Source organism: Bufo gargarizans, chromosome 11 (assembly GCF_014858855.1).
Source record: "Bufo gargarizans isolate SCDJY-AF-19 chromosome 11, ASM1485885v1, whole genome shotgun sequence".
Lineage (NCBI taxonomy): Eukaryota > Metazoa > Chordata > Amphibia > Anura > Bufonidae > Bufo > Bufo gargarizans.
Genome location: NC_058090.1, coordinates 24,494,526 through 24,511,002, shown reverse-complemented (window position 1 = coordinate 24,511,002; position 16,477 = coordinate 24,494,526). Strand labels below are relative to the sequence as shown.

The 16,477-nt window shown below is 46.8% G+C and overlaps 1 protein-coding gene across 1 annotated transcript; it reads right to left on the bottom strand.

Annotated features, from left to right (window-relative positions):
• Positions 1-1,567: 1,567 nt before the first annotated feature.
• ABHD12B (abhydrolase domain containing 12B) lies at positions 1,568-13,322 on the bottom strand. The gene is made up of 13 exons (XM_044272723.1): positions 13,180-13,322; positions 10,679-10,809; positions 10,150-10,252; positions 7,619-7,738; positions 6,174-6,204; positions 5,801-5,846; positions 5,592-5,721; positions 4,931-4,968; positions 4,308-4,387; positions 3,731-3,813; positions 2,974-3,052; positions 2,055-2,176; positions 1,568-1,685 (listed from the first exon to the last, which is right to left on the bottom strand). The coding sequence occupies exons 1-13, from the start codon at positions 13,263-13,265 to the stop codon at positions 1,664-1,666; spliced, it is 1,071 nt and encodes a 356-aa protein (XP_044128658.1). The 5' UTR covers positions 13,266-13,322; the 3' UTR covers positions 1,568-1,663.
• Positions 13,323-16,477: the final 3,155 nt, after the last annotated feature.

Sequence of the window (16,477 nt, the reverse complement as noted above, 5' to 3'; positions counted from 1 at the left end):
TAAAGAGGGATGATTATTGGCTTTTGGGGACAGCGTGGTGGTGTTTCTGAAACTACCAGATGTGTTTCACACAACAGTTCAGTGAACCCTACTGCATATAGGGCTCCAAAGCAGATGGATGGCCACCGCACCTCTGCTAACAAAGCTGTATCTACAGAAAACTATTCCATTCTGCTGATTGGCAATGAATTGCCTTCTCTGGTGAATCACATTTTCTGCTTCATCGAATGGATGGACATTGGCATGTCAGGCAAGAAACATCAGAGAACAAAGACTCTGCAGCTGTGGGATGCACTGCAGTCGGCGTGGCTCCAGATACCTGCGATGACCTACCAGGACCATCTAGCTGCTGTCCGTGCTGCACACAGCGGTTGCGCTGGATATTAGTTGGTGCTCATAATAATGAGACTAGACCATGTATGTGTAGCCATCCCTTTTTCTGTATAGTGAAGGGAAGAACCAGATGCCCTACAAGCATGGAGGTTCAGCTATGTCCACCACAGGCAATGGTAGCTGTTGCTGGAGAAGAAATAAGTGGGTACGGTAACGTCATCCAGAGTAAGGACCAGGATCGGTATAGATATTCCACATATTGGGACTACTCATCACCTGCTCTCAATGTCTGGATGATGATCCTATTGATTTCCAATAAATACATGGCTGGTCTTAAGAGAACACTTAGGCTGGTCTTACACAAGCAAGTTCAATGCGTCAAACTCAAAGCATGTGTTTGCAAGAGCCCCGGTCCTGACCTACGTAGCACTGACGGGGTCGCATAGCATTATATTGATTTGTGATGCTATGTAACCCTTAGAGGTCTGGAATGTATTGTAGAACACTGACATAATGCTGTCAATGTTATCCAATACATTCCAGAACTGTAAGGGTTACATAGCATCATAAAACAGTATAATGCTATGTGACCCCATCAGGGCTGGGAGGTCAGGACGGGAGCAGCCGCATACTCGCGCTGAGAGTCCAATGCATGGAAAGGGGCCTTAAGATCATGGCCTACTGCTTGTTGGTTTAAAGGGAACCTGTCATGTGGATATTTGATTATAATCTAACTAATTATATACAATCATTAACTACTAAAAAGTACCTTAGATGTATTCACTTACTGGTGTGACAGATGGTTACCTCATAATACACACACAAAGATGCCGCATGCTAATGAGCTGATTTGAGTCCAGCGTGATGTCATTGAGTCCAGCGTATATTTAATGCAGAGCTATAGCCACTCCCCTGCCCACCTGCTGCTGATTCATACGGAGAGTCATAAGCTCACGAATATTCATGACTCATCATTATCAGCTGGAGCTTTTCAATACAAGATGTTGGCAGATTGACCGGGTCAATTAAAGAAAGTGACCCAGCATTTTGCTAAGAGAATCAGTCACTTATTTATGTTGCCCTTTCTTAGGACACCATAAAACTGGTGACAGGTTCCCTTTAAGGCCAACTTCCTATGAAGCAGTTTAACCTATTTTTATTTTGTACTACTACTGCCAGCATCCCCTGCCTTCATTTGTGATCAGTATTGAATATATGGAGAGAAGGCACAACATTGTATCACTTCTTTATTTTCTTAGGAAACTCCTGTAACAATGTAACACTCTTGATAAATATTCCTCAGTGGCACGGTCCTGGGCAATGGCCGACATCAGATGGAGTTCAGGAAATTCCTAGGAAATAAGGTTATTACAGAATTATGATTCTGCACGTTATAAAGGCGGTTATCACTGGGCCCAGCTCCTATTATAGATGCCCGTCGGGATCTGTATTATCGCTGCCAGACCCTCTGCCGTTCTACTGAGCAGGAGCATACAAGGTCTAAGAAGAAGTTCCGTTCAGTAGAGCCACTTTTGGGGTGTTCTGGCTAAACTGGGGCCCCTGGCTATGGGGACGGAGCTATATGTTTATATGGATTGGATGGTTTATAAAAAAAAAAAAAAAAAAAACGCATCACAGCGGTCTAGTGTGTGGGACTGCAATTTAGCTCCTTGACGTGAATGCAACCTGTAGACAGGTGTGGGACAACCTTGTGCACATACCACAGCGTCTCTGCCAGATGGGGGTCTTTATAAATATATTTGTGTCTGTAGCCCAACTCCGGAGGGTATAAGACAAACTTCACATCTCTTGGACGACGAGAGTTTACTGCAATCTCATGGAGCTGGAAGAGAAAATCTGTGTCATCCAGACCAATAGCGAAGTTGTCCAGAATTAGGAATAATGGCGCCACTCCTGTTCATAGGTGGGGCCTGGTACTGCAGCTCAGCTCCATGCGAGTAAATGGGGCTTAGTCTACTTTCACACTGGCGTTTTAGTTTCCGTTTGCGATATCCCTTCAGGGCTCTCACAAGCCCTAATGCATTCTGAATGGAAAAGGATCTGCTCAGAATGCATCAGTTCAGTCTCCATTCCGCTTTGGATGCCGCCTGCAACTGAGCCTGGCACACAATGTAAGTCAATGTTTTCACTGACAATTTGGCACAATAGAAAACGGATCCGTCCCCCGTCGGCTTTCAATGGTGTTCATGACGGATCCGTCTCGGCTATGTTAAAGATAATACAAACGGATCTGTTCTGAACGAATACCGCATTGAACCTGTAGACAGGTGTGGCACTATTTTTTGGCAGCAACCCTGTTTTTTTTTTTCCAATCCTGGACAACCCCTTTCACTATTGGGGGGGGTTTGCATAATCAGAGTTATTTCAAAGGCGAGATCAGTAGCCAAGGTCAATAGTATTAGACGTGCCCAGTTTTTGCCCACTATCAACTTCTGAAAGTAATGCTAACATTGGGGTCATAAATCCCAATTCCTTGGTTTGGGGTCATTAAGTGTTGCCCATAGGCAACGTCCACTTTCAGACCAACCCTTCGATGGGGGAGCAGACTAATGGCATGTGACTGGGTATGTTAACCCCAAACATAGCTGGGTGACCACCTGCTGACCCGTCTTGGCTTACCTCTTTCCCCATCGATGATGGAACCACGTGGTCATCTTCTGCATGCAGGATCAGGAGGGGGCTGCTCAGCTTTTTAATACTGCAGGTACAAGAGATGTTTACCTGTGTGAGTATTTTATCCCTCAATACTTCCTATAGGAAATGCAGCATGCTTATCATTGTATTTCTGTTACACGTAAAGGAATTGTTTTTCCAGAAATGGCGCCCCCCCCTAGTCCACAGATTGTGTCTGAATGAAGTGGGGATAATGTTCAATACCAGAAATGGCCTGTAGCCCGGAGTGGCGCTATTTCTACTTTTATCTTTAATCTCTTACAACCTATGTATGTTAAAAAAATAAAAATAAAAAAGTAAGTGCCTCATTACACCTAATAGCAAAATGCATGATAACAATCAAATTCTTTCACATCCTTGCCGAATCCAAATCTCACCACCCAGGGCCCTCATCTATTAGCCGGGGCCTAGAGCAGCTACTCTCGGAGGACCCGACATGTCCATGTGTCGCACAGACCACTGCATTCATTTGAAAAGGCATGGTGTAATACTTCACTTCTCCAGTGGTGGTGCTGCAGAAGAATTTAGCACTTGTTGCCAGATTCTACCATAGATTACAGCTGATCGCTGGAGGTCCCTTCTTACAAAAAAAAAAAAAAAAAAAAAAGGGGATAATCTAACTTGGACAAGCCCTTTAACATCTCCCCTGGAAACGAATATAATTATTATTATTATTTAAAGCTGCGACATTGGAAATACTTACTTCTCGTCATTGGGAAACACAATATTGTCCAGTGCCAGGGTTTCCAGAAAAAAATATTCAAATCCAGGGAAAATGTGATAAATCTAACAAAAAGAGGGAGAGTTTAGATTTACCATTGAAATCAACGGAGATTGTCAGCAAGGAGACTAGGGCTCCTGTGACAACTACATGACCACAGTGTTTTCCTTCAAGGGCTCATGCACACAAATGTATTTTCCGAGTCCGTTCCATTTTTTTTGCGTAATTCATTCATTTCAACGGGTCCGCAAAAAAAAAAAACCTAAGTTACTCCGTGTGCATTTCGTTTCCGTTTGTCCGTTCCGCAAAATAATAGAACAGGTCCTATTATTCTCCACATTACAGACAAGGATAGGACTGGGGGCAGCTCACACGGGAATGCACACGGACGCCATCTGTATTTTTTGCGGATTGCAAAATACACAAGGTCATGTGCATGAGCCCTAAGGGTGAGGTCGCCTTCACCCAATGTGACCAAAATGTCACCATGGAGTCTGAAGGTCCCGGGGAGAGAACTTTCCGCTGGGATTACCCGTCCCCCTGCACTGGTCCCACTTACCTTCCCAATGGGGTGAAATGCGCCGGCGTCTCTGATGTTGGTGTATGGGGCCTCCAGTATCACCGCATCGGCCGGGTTACCTGAAAATGAACATTTGGGATATCTCAGGGGCGCACAAACTTTTCATGGGGCCCACAATACTCTACATGAAAGGGCCACATGAAAGAGATATTCCATTTTCAGCAAATAACTGTTATTTTCGCTGTTACTGAGGCACCTGTGTGTACAGGCCAGAGTGACCTTTGGATAAGCTTACTTTCAATGACTGCAAGCAGAGATCTTGAAAGCCAAAGTAGATTCAAAGGATTGCATGGGACAATGTAGCGGCACTTCAGTGCAACATACCATGTTCTAGAGGCTGTCAAATATTTTGACCTAGTCCCATGCAGCTGTGGGTTTGTTACAATGTATCAGTGTCGGCAATACTTATAATGTAATCTGTCATGATCCTGGATTATCAAATATTCTGGATTATTGAAAGGAGATGAATAAGAACAAAGGCTGGAGCCCCGAGGTCACTTATTCTCCTCCGCCCAGAAATGCGCCGGACTATCGAGATTTCCGTGTTAGATGCCAGATTACCGGATTATTTTTTGCGCTTGGTGTCTTTCTGTCCCGCTCACCTCTTTCTTGTAGTTTTCGGGCTGCGTTTGTGGCTATGCTGTAATTATACAAAAACAGTGATAAAACAAATAATTGCATCCGTTCCTGGGAAAGCTGGGTGACGAGCAGGAAATATAAGCCATCTGCAGTACGTTCACCCTGGGCCTGGTAATTGGGGGGTCTTAAAGGGCCCTGTATAAGAGGATAGCAATATTATAATGGGGTGGCTGGGGAGGGTCTGATACAGATTTTGGAGCCTGAAGCCCCCGTCATGTGCCCCTTATGATACTGGCCCCTGTGACAGAGGGGCCTTGGGGGTTCGGTGAGGTTTCCACCCCTGCACCTCCTATAGCCTAGGGGTGGGCAACCTGCGGCACTCTAGCTGTTGTGAAACTACAACTCCCAGCATGCATACTTGCTCTGCTCTTCTCAGAAATAAATGGAGCATGCTGGGAATGGTAGTTTTTACGACAGCTGGAGTGCCACCGGTTGCCCACCCCTGTATGGGAAAGCTGGGTGAGGGACAACCAATATGGCCACCACTGGGACTGAATGACAGAGGTGCGGAGCTGTGGACGGATCCAGTGGAATCTGACAACCTCTCGGAGAGTTCTTATAGCGACCCTGTCACCAAGCTTTTCCAGAAGCAGATAGGACTAAGACCTTTAATAAGCTGCTCACCCAGTCCCGAGGGAATGTCCCCAGAGACACACGGGGTTTCCTCGGCTCCGAGCCTTCACCCATTCATACAAGTATAAGGAGTCAGCGGTGACGCCCTCCTCGCTGGGCTGTCCGGTGGAGTCACCGTAACCTGGAAAATCAGAACGTGCAATAATCAACCTAGAACTTCAGCTCCGCAGAAGGTTAATACTTCCTATAACCGGACAAACCTCTGTAGTCCAGAGACAACACATGGAAGCCAGCTCTGCTGAGGACCTGCAAGAGAGATTCCACACATAGTCAGCAGGGGGCGCATAATGCAGCCACCGCTATGAGTGCCCCCATACACAGTACCAACTAGAGTGATGCCAGTATCCGTGCCCACTGAGGGCTCCAATAACAATGCCTGTGATACCATTAACCGTTCAAGGACAGTGCAGCTGTAACTGTAGATGATCGGGCGCAGCCCTTGGTGCGGGGTGAGCCTGTGGTCACTGTCACTGGCTTCACAGGTTACACACATAGAATGCCCACCCTCCGGCTTCCCCCCATTGTCCTTTACACACACTGCAGGGAAAATCCTATACAAGAACGGACACTTACCTTTATGAGCTGCACTCTATGATCGACAGCTCTGGAGGAAGAGTAATAGGTATTAATAGTCGACACTAATCTAATACACTTACATGCACTCTACATTTGATGAATACAAGCCATTGTTCTCTGTTACCAGCCACTTGGAGAAGCTGAATTCAGTCCCCCAATAATTACTTTATCCTACAGATTTCATTAAAGGCTATGGACACCTGCAAAGTGGAAAATTATTTTTACATGTCAGTGGTTTCATTCTGCAGTCGACTTTTCCCTCTGTGGATGTGAGATCTGTGTGTCCAGGATGCTGCTGTCTTCACTGGCTCCTATGTACCAGCACAGCTTCATCCCAGAGTCTGCAGTACATGCTCTGCTTAAAGGCGTTGTACCACAAAAAAAATATTCTTCATTTTTCAAACCAGCACCTTGATCTCAACACTTTTGTAATTGCATGTAATTAAAAATTTTGAATAGCCATTAAGTTATTCAATAAAATGTATCTGTATAGCGCCACCTGCTGTTTAAAACGTCAACCGTCACCAGCCATATTTTCTGGCAAAAGCTGTTACAGTGAGACATAACCCATTTAAGGTCCTACTACACTGCCCAATGTTCAGTGCGAATACTTTCCTCTCCAGTGTGATCTGCTTTCCTTAGATACTTTCTCCCCTGTCCACACTCTCATCTGCTGGATACAACCCTCTCCTTCTCCCTGCTGTTCTCTCTAAGGGCTCGGTCACACGAACGCGTGACGGCCGTGCCTGTGCTGTGGACCGCAAATTGCGGATCGCATTGCACTGGCACCGTCCGTGGGGCAGGCGCATGGGGATCGCAGATCCATTCCGCGATCCTTCCGTTCTGCAAAAAGATAGGAGCAAGTTCTATCTTTTTGCAGTGCGGAAGCACGGAACGGAAGCCCAGAAAGCACTCCGTAGTATTCCGTTCCGCATCTCCAGATTTGCGGACCCATTGAAATAAATTGTTCCGCATCAGTGATGCGGAATGGCCACGGAACGGTGCCCATGTATTGTGGATCCGCAAATGCAGTCCGCAATACGGCAATGGGCAGCACAGGTTCGTGGGAGCGAGCGCTAACACTGAGCAGTCAGGAGCAGCAGCAGCTAGATGAAGGCCTTACACACACTCTACAGAAGCTGGTGGACAATGGTCTAGACTCTATATAAACAACGGCGTCCATAGCCTTTAATAGCTCCTCTTACTACAATGTCACCTTTAAGAAGAAGGGCCACACATCTGTATAATGAATCCTCATTCTGGCCCCTATGCACTAAGGACAGACACGCATGAGATGGGTATGAGGCACAGTGCGGCTCGTGTCTCATGCCGCCACTTTTGTGACAGATTGCAATCAGCGTCTTTGTTACAGTCGGCCCATTATATGATTTCGCAGAGGACTGTAATCAGATTCCTCTCGCCGCGGACGAGTCTGTAATCACCTGGTCCCTCCATTACCATGGAGATAAATTATAACCGGGTTGTCGTCTGACAGCGCTCGTTCATACCAGCGCTGGTCCTTGCCTTTCGCCTCCTCTCCCCTGCTGGCGGGCACTGTGTGCCTACAAGAGATGGGGAGAGCATGATTAATCGGGAGCGTCACGCGGGAGAGACATCACCGCTCAGCCCTCTGGTAACACTCATATAAACGTATACCTAGTGGCCGTGTATGAGGGCCTATAGGCTCCTGATGCCACATGGCGGCGCTATGCATACAGTGTGTGACTATATACAGAGGGAAGAGCGAGAGAGAGAGAGAAGAGATACATGAGAGAGAGAGAGGAGAGAGAGAGAGGGGAGAGGATAGAAAGAGGGGAAGGGGGAAAGAGAGAGAGAGAGAGATACAAGATAGAGGGAGAGGAGAGATACGAGAGAGAGAGAGAGAGAGAGAGAGAGAGAGAGAGAGAGAGAGAGAAAAGAAGAAAAGAAGAAAGAAGAAAAAAAAAAGAGAGGAAAGATACAAGATCGAGAGAGAGGAAGAGAGGATAGAAAGAGGAGAAGGGGGAAAGAGAGAGAGAGAGAGAGAGAGATACAAGATAGAGGGAGAGGAGAGATACTGAGAGAGAGAGAGAGAGAGAGAGAGAGAGAGAGGAGAAGAGAGATACATGAGAGAGAGAGAGAGAGAGAGAGAGAGAGAGAGAGAGAAAGAGAGGAGAGATACAAGATCGAGAGAGGGAGAGAGGATAGAAAGAGGAGAAGGGGGAAAGCGAGAGAGAGAGAGATACAAGATAGAGGGAGAGGAGAGATACATGAGAGAGAGAGAGAGAGAGAGGAGAAGAGAGATACATGAGAGAGAGAGAGAGAGAAAAAGAGAGGAGAGATACAAGATCAAGAGAGGGAGAGAGGATAGAAAGAGGAGAAGGGGGCGAGAGAGAGAGAGAGAGAGAGAGAGAGAGGAGAAAGCGAGAGAGAGAGGGGGAAAGAAAGAGAGATACAAGATAGAGAGAGAGGAGAGAGATACAACAGAGATAAAGAGAGGAGAGATACGAGAGAGAGCGCGCACGCGAGAGAGAGAGAGCGAGAGCGAAGAAGAAAGAAAAAGGAAAAAAATAGAGAGGAGAGATACAAGATCGAGAGAGAGGGAGAGATACAAAAAAGAGATAGATACAACAGAGAGGAAGAGAGGAGAGCTACAAGAGAGAGGAGATGGATATGAGCGATAACACTCACCAAGAAGAAGCCGCGAGGGTTTGCAGATTGGGGGAGTAGGAGACGTCTCTGAGCTCTGCAGAGGAGGACATTTATAAGTCGTGTAGGATGATTGTTCATTGTTGTACCAGTTGTCGCCATTTGTCTGAGAGGACAGAATCCTGAGCGGCCTTGGTTTATCACTACGCGCCTAGGCTGAGATGTCAGCGCAGTTAATGCTGTGTGTCCTGGTGGTTGGGAGAACATCAACAAACTGGAATGACAGCAAGAGGTGCAGAGAGGAGAACCTCTGCCAGGATGGATCCTCTGATTAGATGAATGGCGCGTAGTGATCCTTTCTGTACTGCACATTAGACATCACATTAGACATCACATCCCAAGCCTAGGGCGGCAAACAGCGTCTACAGAAGCATCAGTAGGCATCTGCACAGCATTGGGCTCCGAGCCAGACGTCCAGATACAGGTGGTCCATTCACCTCATGCCACCGCTCTTAAAGACCATCATGGTGCCCAACAACATGGTAATGGAGGTCTGTCCTCTTCAGAAATGAGTCCTTCTTTTGTCTTGCATGTAACGAAAGTTGGGTATTGGTCTGGAGACCATGTGGTTAACACTATGAAGAGGCCTTCACAAGGAAATGTCACCCTGGTCCTACTCCCAGGATTATGGTGTGGAGCGGCCTAAGGTACGGTAGCCGGACTCCTTTAGTCTTCATTTCGGGTACTAACAGCTTGGCGTTACATTGATTTGGTCGGGGAACCAGTGGTACTGACATTTCTCCAAAGTGTCCCAGGATGGCCTAAACCTGCTGCAGTCTCCAGACTGTCTCCCATCAAGCACATCCGAGATGCTGCTGGTCTGGAACTCCAAAGGGATCCGCCAGCAGCAGATCTTGATGATTTGTGTGCCCAAGTGCATTCAGTGTGGCAGAACATTCCTCAGACAACCATTAATAACCTCATTGATAGCAGCCAAGGCGTGGAGGAACGTGGATTTCTGCACATGGCGCTCATACTCCATGCTGAATAAATCGAGACGTTTGGAATATCTTGTTTCCTTTTTTTTTTATCATTTGCATATAATTAACATGTCTGTCAGTCCTGTGATTTCTAGAATTCCACAACGTTTTCTTCTTGGTGTGCAGTAGATAGATAGATGATTGATAGATAGATAGAGATAGGATATAAAGACAAATGTACAGACAGACGGACAGATAGAAATGAGATAAATACATGATAGACAGACGGACAGACAGATAGATAGATAGATAGATAGATAGATAGATAATCTGGTAATCTAGCAATGTTCTGCCCCATCACTCACCAGATTCCTAGAGTTATTCCTTCTTCTGAAGTCAGATAGAAGTTCACTGTGTGGTTCACGACTTCTCCTGGATTCTTTAGGTCCACGAACAGCGGAACTTTTACTGTAAAGACAATAAACATGTCATCGGTACAATGAGACGTGCGCTCTGTGCCCAGGTCCCGACTGTTGGTGCCGCCCTGTGGTTCTGTAGCCACCACTTCCACTGTATGGACCTCACAACTAGAGATGAGAGAATTTCATATTTTGAAATTAGTTCACACTTCCTTTGTTGGGTAAAGGTGAATTGCGTTATGGATTCAGTTACCACGGACCATAACGCAATGCTATGACAGACTGCCTTTAGAGGCTTTCCGTTATTCATTGCGTCATAATAGAAGTCTATGGGCTGCATAACGGATCCGTCCCGTTTCCGTTATGCAGGAGAGGACGCCCCCGCTTACTTACTACTCCCTGCGGCTGCTCTCCTCGCTGCTGTATGCGGAGTACAGGTGTCTGGAGGGTGTAACTTACTGGGTGTGGTACTTACCCATGTTCAAGTAAACCAGCTTGCCCACCAGTGCGGGAAACAGTCTAATGATAAACGGGACACATATGTAAATGGCGCCGAGGATTATCACACACGACTTCAGGTAGGACAACCCCCGAGAAGAAGAACGGCTGGAAAATAAGTGAGCAGATATTAGGATTATTACACAGCACTGTGCAGTCAGATATATCAACCTATGTGCCATGGGGGACGTGCAGCTGCCAGGGGCGGACTGGAAACTCAAAGTGGCTCCGGAAAAAAACCTAAAAGAGGCCCCCGTGCTGTTGGCCGGTCCAAACTGACAGAAGGTGGGACAACACAAGTAGATGAGACCAACAATACCATAGTGCAGTACAAATACTGCCACCTGCATAGCAGTATTCCGCTGTATCACCGCCCTGAGGACTGACGCAGCGGAGTTCAGGAGGCCACCCGCCCAGGGGCCTCTTTCACACGGGCGTGTGCGCCCCGGGGCCGTGCTGCTGGCCGCAGTGCACGAGCACAGTCCGTGGGGCAGCCGCAGCGGATCGTGGGCCTATTCACTTTAATGGGTCCGCGATCCGGCCGTTCCGCAAAAAGATAAAACATGTCCTATCTTTTTGCAGAACAGAAGTACGGGTCGAAACCCCACGGAAGCCCTCCGTAGTGCTTCCATAGGGTTCCATACCGAACCATTCCGCATCTCCGGATTTGCGGACCCATTAAAGTGAATGGGTCCTCATCCGTGATGCGGAATGCCCACGGAGCGGCGCCCGTGTATTGCGGATCCGCAAATGCTGTCCGCAATTCGGCAACGGAGCACACACGCCCGTGTGAAAGAGGCCTAATTCTGAGAGTCTGAGATTGTCATGTATCCGGGCGGTGGCTGTGAGGGGGGCTCCGGTGGCCCCCTGACATCAGCCCACCGGGACATCTCCCTGTAGGGTCTATGGCCAGGCTGCAGGCCTAAAGATTGCATGGAAGTCACTAGCTATGGATGATACTCGACAGGCATGATCGTGACTCCAGCTTAGCTGCATTGTCCGTCAGGGCCTGTGGAAGCCTGAAAACTGCCACCTGTTTCATCAGAGACTCGGACTGCTGCTCTTTCCATCCTCCATGCTTTACACTGCAGCTCTACTTGTTCAGTTTGGCTGCACGGGCTCAGCAGGACGTCAGAACATGGAGATCTGGTACAAAGGTTATATCAGGGAAATATCTGATGGGAACATGATGCAACCCTGGACGGCTGAAGAAACCAAAATAGACCTTTCTTGAAGAACATCTGACAGTCACGTGACATGAAGGCCAAGATGTCTACAGTCTCCCGAAATGTCACAATGAGGGTCATGTGATGGGGTCAATCGAAAGCTTTGTAAGGGAATTGCTTATTCTGCTGGGTTAGGGGGGAATAGATTACAGCAAGGGCAGCGCTGAAAACATATCCATTTGTACTGCTTCTATAGACTTTAATGGGAGCTTTATAAAGCCATAAGTGGTTAATGTTCCTGTGGTGGCTGGTGTTACTCCTATACAGATATATTACACAATGAATCCAAATTAATCATTTGGGATCTATTTAAATAAATTAAAACCCCTTCATCTCCCTAGACCACCAGGGATGCTTCCATTAACCACTTTACTGCCCAAGACAACCAAAAATTGTACCGCTATACTGTGCAGGAACTATTATATATGGGGGCAATAAGGGTGTTAATAGGGAGCGCTCTGCTGGCAGTCACCTGGCACTCTTTGCAGTGGGCACTCAGGTGGTTTGGTAATACTGTGTACAGGGAGTACTCGCCTGGCCATGTTCAGCGGGGGAATTTAGCTGCCTTTCGTGTCTCTGATTATTGGTGGCATTTGTGTACTGAAGGGCGACATTATTTCTATAGTATGGCAGTGTTATTCAAGAGTACTGTATAGTGGTATTAATTATGTGCTCCATATGGCAGCATTATCCATGACTACTGTATGGTAGCATTAGTTATGTGTGCTGTATTATTTAGGAGTACATTGTATGCTGACATTTGTACTGTATGGCAGCATTATTTATGATTACTGTATAGTCAGATTCCTTACAGTATTATGGCTATGTATAAGTACAGTATGGTGGACAGTATAGCAGTATACTATATGTACACTGTATCATGACATTATTTGAATTTTGAGGTAGTGTTATTTATGAGTACTGTATAGTCACATTAGTTATGTGTACTATATGGCAGTGTTATTTAGGAGTACGGTATGGAGACATTAGCTTTGTGCACAGTATTGTGGTATACTATATGTGCACTGTTTGGTGACATTATTCCCATTATAGTGTATAAAGCATGTGTGCTTCTAAGTGTTGCCCCCTGAATCCCCTCCCTGCGTCGCCCACCCCCCGAGCGGATCCCGGCTCCTGCTCTTCCTGTGTCACATGCAGGCGGCAGAGACCATGGCACAGAACAAAGTACAAGTCAGTGGCTGATAGTGGCGGGCTGTCAGCGCATGGGAAAGGACGGTGAAAACTCACTCACCGGAGCTTAGGCTTGGATATCTTGGGGCTGTCGGCCTTGACCTGTGGTCCGGAGCCCCCTTTCTGGGATGGGTCCCTTCTTTTCATTCTTCTTCGGTCTGTTTTGCGTTCCTTTGTGTCAGGGGACTGATGAACGAACAGTCACTAGGTCAAAGGAGAAGAGATATCTTCACTTCCTCAGCAATTATAAGTGTCATAATCAGATCACGGTTAATACGACCAGGGTCCTAAAGACCAGGGTGTGCGGCTGAGGAAATCGCATAGAAAGCAATTACATAATATCTGCCTATTCTATTACTAAATATTCTGGATTATCAGATGACAATAGAAAAAAAAAGCCAGATTTACCAGGGAGGCTTTAGATATAAAATGTGCCACCGCTATTTCAGTTCTTCAAAATCTCTGCTTACCGTCAGTGAATGGAAGCATCCTTCAGAAGAATCTGTTCTTATGTTTACAAGGCTGGTTTGTTACAATGTATCAATGTTCAAGCAGTACAAGTCAGTCGGTCGCAGTTGGTAGGGGTCCAGCAGTCCTGTGGATCGGTAATAAATGTACCGTAGTTTATACCCCCACCAGGTCCGTATTTACAACAAGGCACATTCCTAGGTCATCAGGAAGGAGGGGGCACTTCATAGAGAAAACTAATGATTTATATTGAACCTTTCACCTTAAAGAAATTATCCAATATCTAAAATATCCCCCCAATGCCTGGGCCCCTTGTATGGATTATATTTACCTGCTCCCCAGCACCTGCGTCGCTCCAGATCCCTGCACGGCCGCCGCTGCCTCTCATCATCGCTCGGATCAAAACATCCGGTGACGGGGGGGAGCAGACAATAGCAGGCCGCGAAGGGGGATGAGCCCCCTTGAGATGCAGTGCCGGCCGTGCAGGGATCTGGAGAGATGCAGGCGCCGGGGAGCTAGCAAGTACAATCCATACAAGGGGCCCGGGCATTGGGAGGGATATTTTAGATATCGGATAATCTCTTCAGGAAAGCAGTGTAAGGGTTAAATCCCCTGACTTGCTGCTGCAGTTAACAAAAGTAAGTGATAAGGAGACATCAGAGCAGCCAGATGAGGAGACATCAGAGCAGCCAGATGAGGAGACATCAGAGCAGCCAGATGAGGCCTCATGCACACGACAGTATTGCTTTTTCAGTGTTTTGCGGTCCGTTTTTTACGGATCCGTTGTTCCGTTTTTTGTTTCCGTTGTGTTTCCGTTTCCTTTCCGTTTTTCCGTATGCCATATACAGTATACAGTAATTACATAGAAAAAATTGGGCTGAGCATAACATTTTCAATAGATGGTTCAGCAAAAACGGAACGGATACGGAGGACATACGGATGCATTTCCGTATGTGTTCCGTTTTTTTTGCGAACCCATTGACTTGAATGGAGCCAAGCACCGTGATTTGCGGACAAGAATAGGACATGTTCTATCTTTTGACGGCACGGAAATACTGAAATACTGAAACGGAATGCACACTGAAACACTTCAGTATTTTTTGCTGAGCTCAAAAAACGGCCAGTATACTGAACGCAAAATACTGTCGTGTGCATGAGCCCTAAGGAGAAATGTGAGGCCAGTATAGAAGCCATTGCCAACTAGCATAGAGGATTTCTCTGCCTGTCACACAGCAGGCCGACCACCCAAGATCCACACAATGACATGAAAATAGTAAAACTCCTCAGTATAAAAAAAAATGCAGCAGTCACAAAGTAAGGCCCCTGTCACACGATCGTGACGGATTAGGTCCGGATGTTCAGTCACTTCTGTCTGCGATTGCGTTCAGTTGGTCATTTTTTTCCGCGCGGGTGTGATGCATTTTGATGCGTTTTTCACGCACGTGATAAAAAACTGAAGGTTTACAAACAACATCTCTTAGCAACAATCAGTGAAAAACGCATCGCACCCGCACTTGCTTGCGGATGCGATGCGTTTTTCACTGAAGCCCCATTCACTTCTAAAAACGCAGAACATAGAACATAGAACATTTTTCACGCAACGCAGAACTCATGCGTGAAAAAAAAATAAAAACCTCATGCACACAGACCCATGGAAATTAATGGGTCAGGATTCAGTGCGGGCGCTGCTATGCGTGCACGGAAAACTTGCTCGTGTGAAAGGGGCCTAAAAGGTGGCCATTCAGATAAGCAATGGAGGCATTTTTATACGGGCCACTCACAGATGATGTCGGTGGTCAACATCATTTAGTTTAGATACTGTAGACCCTCAAGTCAGTAAGCAGCTAGATCTGAACTAATAGGGGGCATAAGCACTAAATGTGCCACGGGCAGCACAAACTCTGAATACCCCCCTGATGCCCACCCCTTTAATAACAGACAGGTGGGGGCTCGGCAAGGACTTTCTGGCGCTTCCTCTCAGTCATCCTATTGAACACAATCAGCCTCTTCCTAAACTGAACTGGCTAACAACAGAGAACAATAGATTGTAGCAAATAGATGTACAGTTGTATACAATGTATCAGTGTTCTCTATTGGAAAATTCTTCACACCTGGTTACTATAGAAACGCAATACAAGATATTCTTTGATTAGAGGGTCATGCACTTGACCGTTGCCCTGTCGTGGCCGTGTTGCGGGCCGCATACAGGGGGTCCACTCCGTAATACACGGGCATCGGCAGTGTGCACCCCGCACCACAGATCGCGGACCCATTCACTCTTCAATGGGTCCGCAATCATGGAGATGCGGAACTGAGGCACGGATCGGAACCCCACGGAGAAGCACTACAGAGTGCTTCCGTTGTGTGTCTGGCCGTGCCTCCGCACCGCAAAAAAGTAGTGCATGCACTAGTGCGAACTGATGGATGCGGATCGCGGACCCCATTCAAGTGAATGGGTCTGCGATCCGCAAACGGCTGCTCGACGGTCGTGCCTGTGCATTGACCGCACGGAGCCTTTATGTTCGTGGGTATGAGCCCTTAATCTGGTGTACAGAGGATGGGGGAGGCTGATAGGAGTAGTTGTGCATGGAATATAAAATATATACATCAGGAACACATCACACATGGATACCGGATTCAAACACCAGCACGGATCTGCTCGCACTGAAGCTATGACTTCTTTTAATAACAAGCACTCAGTCTCCACTGATTTCTATGAGGTTTGTTGGGTATTTTATATACTTGTAATTTTATATATCTTATACACTTTTTTTTTAGTAACCATGGACAGTCCAGTTGAAGGGGAAGTCTACCTAAATGTCGTATGGATTAAGTCACAACCTGGGACTTTACTGAACCCCAAACGTAGAGTTGTTGGCGCCATCACCAGC